The 7,208-nt window shown below is 40.2% G+C and overlaps 2 protein-coding genes across 2 annotated transcripts; both read left to right on the forward strand.

Moving 5' to 3' along the window:
• The first annotated feature begins 675 nt into the window (after nt 1-675).
• On the forward strand, nt 676-3,460 carry cd93 (CD93 molecule). Its single transcript, XM_085767538.1, has one exon. It carries the CDS (start codon nt 905-907, stop codon nt 2,570-2,572), a length of 1,668 nt encoding a protein of 555 aa, XP_085623664.1. The 5' UTR covers nt 676-904; the 3' UTR covers nt 2,573-3,460.
• A 566-nt stretch (nt 3,461-4,026) lies between these two features.
• Nucleotides 4,027-6,038, forward strand: LOC146964018 (thrombomodulin-like). The gene has a single exon (XM_085767539.1). The coding sequence runs from the start codon at nt 4,389-4,391 to the stop codon at nt 5,529-5,531; it is 1,143 nt and encodes a 380-aa protein (XP_085623665.1). The 5' UTR covers nt 4,027-4,388; the 3' UTR covers nt 5,532-6,038.
• Nucleotides 6,039-7,208: the final 1,170 nt, after the last annotated feature.

The raw sequence follows: 7,208 nt of genomic DNA on the forward strand, positions 1-7,208 counted from the left end.
AACCTCAACTACTGAAAATGTAAGTCTTGATTTGGCTTTAAAAGAAAAAGTTGGTCTCTGTCTACCTCAGATCTTTTTTTCTTTTTATTATTATTTGTTTTGTTTTGTTTTGGTTAGGTTTGGGTTTTTCTATCCCTTCATTCCTTTCTTTGGATCCCAATTAGCTGCCAGCGATGCAACAGCTACTTTTCCTAGGAACCATATACAACAAATGAATATACAAAATACGACAAATGTCAACAAAAAAAAGAGAAAATAACCTTACAAATCAATTGTGGGAGCACATAGGTAGCCAGTACAACCTGCATTGGCTCTACAGTATGTTGGCTTGAGAGAGAGACTGTTGCAGCTCATGTGAGGCCGAAACTGAGATCTGATTCTGATCATTGTACTTGTTTAATTAAGTTTGTAACTTACATTATGTTCCTCTCTCTGAACTTTATAACCAATGACCCAGAGTCCTGACTGAGCAGTAGAATATGAAGTGCAGGGTGACTCCTGCCAAAGGTCATAGGTTTATTCCATGTCAATTTGTAAATGTCAAAGTCTCTCCAGGGCTTTGACCCCCACAAGTTTATGTATTGTGAAGCACCACAATTAAGGGAGTCAGCTTCAATGCCTAAACCCCACTGGGGCCGGAGACATCTGGAGAACCAGTCAAAACACTGCAGAGCCTGCTATTGTTATGTTTTCTAAAACGGAACTGGTCTGCAGGGCAGAAAGAAAGACCCTGTTGCTGCTGCTAAACACAATTTCCGTCTTTAGTTTGTGGCCCAAACAGGAAACAGGAGCACAACTGCTAGTTTCAGACACACACCACTTGTTCTTTGGCTACGAATGGACAACCACATATTCCCATTTCACCCCAAAATTCTGAGGGATCCTCTAGATATCAGCTAATTTGATGATCTCCAAAGCAATTATGTTGTGGATTTTCCTACTCCAGATCATCAACGGCATTGAGGGTTTATCTGGAGCTGAACATGGGACTCTGTGCTCTTCTAACGCCTGCCTAACCCTGCATATGGACAAGGTTAACTTCACGAAGGCCAGTAGCAACTGTGTCGACAATGGAGGTCATCTGACGACTATCAGAGACAGAGAAGAGGAGGATGCGCTGCTCTCGCTTCTCTCTCAGACCCACGGAGGACATCAGGAGAGGGCTCTTACATTTTGGATTGGGCTAAAACTCAACCGTGGAAATTGTTCTTTGGCCGACAGCACTCTCCGGGGCTTTAAGTGGGTATCTGGGGAAGACGATACCCACTACTCCAATTGGGGTAAAGAACCTGATCTTACATGTACAAAGGACAGATGTGTAAGAGCTCATTACACGCCGGGTCAGAATCAACTGAAATGGACTGATGGGGGTTGCAAACAATCCGCTTTTTATGTATGCAAGTTTAATTTTCGGGGAATGTGCAAACCTTTAGTTCTTCAAGGCCCTGGACAAATGAATTACACGGTACCCTTCTCAAAAAAGCCACAAAGCAATACAATGAAATCATATCCATTTGGAACATACGCTGGTATTTTATGTAGTGACCAGCAGTTTCATTATGCTGTGTGTATGTTGATAGACAATATCTATCAGTGGACAGAATCTGGTCCATTTTGCAAAACAGGAAAGCAAAATTGCTCACTCAACAAAGGCGGATGCGAGCATTTGTGCCATCAGGATGGAGATGAGGTGAAATGTGTTTGCAGAGAAGGATATGACCTGCGTGAGGATGGACTCTCATGCAGGATAAAGGATTTGTGTGATGTCGACACCTGTGAGCATCAGTGTGTAATGGGGGAGTCAGGATTTTCCTGTAGATGTCGGCATGGGTTCAACCTGGACAAAAACCAGCGAAACTGCTTAGACATTGATGAATGCCGCCAGTCACAAGTCTGCGAGGATCATTCTTGCATTAATACACATGGCAGTTACATGTGTAAGTGTAAAGATGGCTATGAACTGATCCATGGTAAGTGTAGAGATGTGAATGAGTGCAAACAACTAAGATGTGAGCAGAACTGCTCAAACAACATTGGATCCTACTCCTGTTACTGCAATGAGGGATTTACTTTATCCAAGGACGGTCATTCATGTACAGACATAAATGAATGCCAGCTGGGCTTTCATCTGGAGGCCGATGGAGCGACCTGTGCTCCAGACGTGACAGAGGCAGCAGCTGCTTTACCAGACGACCAAGCTGAGGAGGCAACGCAAGAGAGCTTCACAGAGTCTGTAACCAGAACAGTGGAGCTCCAGCACCAGTCCCCTCACACTGAACCACCGCCTCTAGGCCTGCTGAACGTCACGCACGGCGATCACGGGAGCAATGCATCCTCAACGACAAGTTTAGCCAAAACAGGCATTTCTAGGGTGATAATCTGCGTCCTTGGTTCACTCATTCCTCTGCTGCTGTTGGTCACAGTGACTTTGGCTATTGCAATGTATAGATGCAGTCGCTCCAAAAAAGAAGCCAAGAAAAACACCACCACAGACGGCTACTGTTGGGTGTCTTCCGGTCTCGATCCACGTTTAGAGAAACTGTACGAGTCCATCTTGACTGATGATCTATGACCTGGCAGTTAAGGAGAGGACTACATGGACCAGTATGATAATTTATCTAAGTTATGTTTTTTGTTTCAACATTTGTAGGTTAGTCTGTGTGTTGTTTTCAAATCATTACATATCAAAATGAAAAAAATGAAGAAAAAAAACCCTTCATATTTTATCAGATGATGATTCTGATTCTGTTTAAAGTTCTTGTGTAGAAATATTTGGTTGTAAATTGAAAGGCATTGTTTCTGTGAATAGATCGTTTATTGATATGGGTGGTGTCTGTTATTTTAGTGGCATGGTTAAAGTTGACAGGAAGTTGAACCAGGATATCCTCTGAAGAGTGAGTTAAGATGTTAAGATCAAACTTCAATAATTCGTCTGGCCATGTTTTCTGTTATTTTACCTATAGACATGTTTGAGTAATGTACTGTATATATTAACCCTGTGTTTACCTCCTTGTGTAGGAACACATTGTATTATTATCTTTTAACATAAAGCAGTGATAGAAGAATAATTCAGAACTTTTACCAAAATAAAGAAAACTGTAACTTTCAAAATACCATGAGTGTGGACAAAAAATGCACTTACAGGGGTTGTTAGGAAGAACCCTCCCCCACACTAACATACTGTTATATTACCACTGATGCATTTGACATGTTGGTACTTAAATGCTACTGTATAGCTGGATGAGGCAAAGCCAATTTAAACTGCTTCATATACTGCTGAGAAGTTTAATCTATAATGATGCATCATAAATCTTTGAATTTCGCATTAAGTCTGCATTTACAAATTAGTGACAGATGTTTACCAGATAAGTAAAATGTACTGATATCTGCATCTGAAATGTAGTTAAGACTAAAGAACCTCAGAATTGTTAAATACAGCACTTAAAGGGATAGTAGCATTTTTTTAAAGTGGGGTTGTATGATCTACAAATAGCCCCTAAGTACTTTAATTGCAGTAGAAGACTCTCTGCACTCCTCCCGTTAGCAACGCCAGCCCATAGCCCTGCCCAGAGATTTACAACATACAGTGTTGTGAACAGACCCAAAGAAACGGCCTATTTTCGCGGCCTAAAAGAAGTTTTACGTGAAAAAAAAAACACAGTTCCATTGTTCGCTATAATATAATTTTTTCCAGCCCCTCAAAGTGCAGGGAAAACACAGTTTTTATTTGGACCTAACCAACTCACGTATCCCTCCGCCCAGGGTTAGCGCCGATCAGCAGTTGGTTAGCTCCAAATAAAAACTGCGTTTTTCCTGCACTTTGAAGGGCTGGAAAAGGGCTGAAAAATTATATTATAGCGAACAATGGAACTGTGTTTTTTTTTTTTCAGGTAAAACCTCTTTTAGGCCACGAAAATAGGCTGTTTCTTTGGGTCCATTCACAACAATGAGTGTAGAGAGTCTGCTACTGCAATTAAAGTACTTAGGGGCTATTTGTAGATCATACAACCCCACTTTAAAAAAAATGCTACTATCCCTTTAAGTAAATGTTTCCAACACTGCTACTGTGGGTGTATTTGTACACAAAATGTTTTACTTCCTTAAAGGAGCTTGCACATCTGATAATGCTGTTGTAAATATGCCATAATGAATGTATACTTTCATGTCACCTGAAAACAAAATAAATGACATGTTCTGAAACATGAATGCACTTTTCTTCATGTATATATGCCGCCCTCACTATACTTGTGGAAAAAAACAGCAATCTAACTCGATCTTGCTTCCTTCCTGTCCTTTTCCTGAGGGGTGCTACATCCGGAGTAGGAAGCCACAGTCTGAGATATCCTTAGCTGCAGCCAGACAGCATTCTAAGTTGATCTACTCACAACATGGCCTGCTTGACACTGACAGTACCAATGATTATTTTGGTGTCAGTTATTTTTTTGTTGCCCATGGAGACAGGATTATGCATGAAGCAGATGGGTATCTGTAATGCCATTTGTTCTGGGAGTGACTGTATCACTGTTAACCAAGAGATTGTGGATTTCAAAACAGCCGGGGAAGCGTGCAATGTTGGGAATGGAGAACTAATGACATTGAAGCCTCAGATGGATGACAGGAGCCTTGAGGATTTGAGTCACGTACTGTTTGGACACTACTGGATAGGACTGCGTTTGCCAGCTGGTTTATGTAGCAACCTCTCAGCTCCACTACGAGGCTACGAGTGGACCTCAGGTGACACTCACCAGAACTTCATTCCACCGTTCAACATCTGGAAGGACAATGTTGAAGTCTGCTCTTCACACTGTGTGTCACTTTCTAATGACCAAAAATTGACAGAGAGGCCGTGCTCAGACAAAACTGATGGATATCTGTGCAGAACAAAGCACAAAGATGCATGCCAGGCACAAGAACTGTCAGATTCAAATGTCATCCAAGACCCCAGAGGCTGTTCGACGGGGCCTTGTAGTCAAGATTGCAAAGATGTAAGAGGAGGTTATATATGCCTTTGTTTCGATGGATATATCCAGGACCCTAAAGACCACACGCAGTGCAAAAGGCACTGTGAACAGAAGACCTGCCCCCTGGTTTGTGACAGCCCTGGTACATGCTCTTGTCCTATTGGTTATATAGATAATGAAGGTGTTTGTGAGGATATTGATGAATGTCACATGCAGGAATGTCCACAAAAATGTAACAACACTTATGGAAGTTTTGTGTGTTCCTGTGAGGAAGGATTTATCCTAAAAGATCAAGTGAAATGTATTGCAAATAACAGTTTGAATTTTGTCATCACAACACCGAATGCTGAAGGTTCTGGCAAACCTGTTACCAATAATAATAGTACCCTGAAGGCTTCTTCTCCCTCTGGGGCTGGGGGTTTTCTCTGGATGTGGATTTTTGGTGCTGCGGCTGTGGTAGTGTTTATATTTGTAGTGAGGTGGTATGTTGTCAAGCGTCACAAGCGCAGACAGCAAAACACTCATCAACAGTTGACTGCTACTGCTCCTGTGGCCAATATTGAGTGTTAACGCTTTAACTTTTATATCCTTGGAGACTTGCATATTCTATACCATTTTATGTCTTTGTATTGTACAGTGTTTGAATATTTCTGAATGTAGATAATGCATACTGGAGGAAATGTAAATAGTATTATTGTTATAAATGTTATCCTAAATAAATTTGAAATGTGGGATTTTGTGACAAGCTCTCATATGCATTGAAGAAGCAATAAGGGGAAACCCCAATTCAAAGGTCAATCCTTTGATTTACAGTAGGGGAATAAACAGAAATGGGAACCTTTTAGTGTCATGTCTGTAATCTATTGCCTTTATCACTAAGCAAAATGTACATCTGCATTGCAACAATAGTACTGTAGTAGTATCTAAATCAATCAAGTAAAGAGCCCCTAAAATGTTGTATACAATTCCTGAATAAATGTACCATGTTCTTGTCAACACAGACCTTTTAAAAAAAAATGTGTCCATATAGACTGGGCTTAGACATACTTGAGTGAAATAATTGCCAATATTGTAAACCAGAGTGTGATTTCACATGTCATTCCGTCATTGTTTATGTGATGTCATGCAGTTAAAATCGTCTCATTCAGTGCGGCAGCCTTGCCATGATTTGTATGCTAAGGCCGCCACCTATTGTTCTATTCATCAAACTGCAGTTATATGAATTCCCTGATTTATTATTGGTTATGTAACATTAATAGATAATATTAATTATAACACAACATTGTTTATGCATTTGCTGTGGACACTTGTTAGTGGGGACTGCCATATAAACAGAATCAATGACAACCAAGTTGCAATAATATAAATATATCTGCATGTTTAATTCCAAAAAATTAAATGCATATCTGATAACAATACTATATGGTCATATGTCATATACTTGTATAGTGATGTAAATGGTAACAGCTGAAACTGTGATCCTGATAGTGATCCTTCAGGTTGACAATCCAAAGTAAAAACAGGGATAGTACAGAAAATTAAAAGCACAATTATTTAGACTTCGGAAAGAAAATATATAGACTATAAATTTAGAAAAAATGGTTTCAGTCTTTCTGTTTACACTCCGACTCCCATGGAATTTTACTTATGGTAGTGCAGAAGTTATGCGTACGATGTTATAGAAGTGTCTCCCTGCCTGCCTGTCTCCCTGCCAGCCCTGCATCACTTTTTAGTGTTTCCCCTGAAACACCTCCTTTGTCTTGTGTGAATTTACAGCGCCTGAAATGTTTCTGTCTTTGCAAATGAGTTCTTTTGTTGCAGTGCACTGACCTCACATGGCCCAATGCAATTTACTCAACTGAAACTGCACAGTTAAATTCAAAACTTTTTAAAATGTGATTCCTTCTCCGTCTTGTCCAAAAAAAAAAAAAAATCTCACTACAGTCAAAGTGCTGTCCATTATCTCCATGCTTACATTACCTTCACTGGGCAGGAAAAGCCTGGAAATATGTTTGCACATGCTGCAGTATCACACAAACAGTTTGGACAGATTGTATAAACAAAAAAATGCTACTATGGCCACTTTAAGTGGCTGCTTCAGCCTTTGCTTTGGGCTGGATTCAGTGTTAAAGCAGAAGTATAAGCGATATTTTTGTGTTAATATAAGTCTCAAATAGTTATATCTTCCGACAGCAATCACTTACATAGAGTGTTTGGATCGAAACACGGGTCTGTCAGTCACTCTGC

The sequence above is a fragment of the Trachurus japonicus genome, chromosome 22 (assembly GCF_045865225.1).
Source record: "Trachurus japonicus isolate A0001 chromosome 22, Traja_1.0".
Classification (NCBI taxonomy): domain Eukaryota; kingdom Metazoa; phylum Chordata; class Actinopteri; order Carangiformes; family Carangidae; genus Trachurus; species Trachurus japonicus.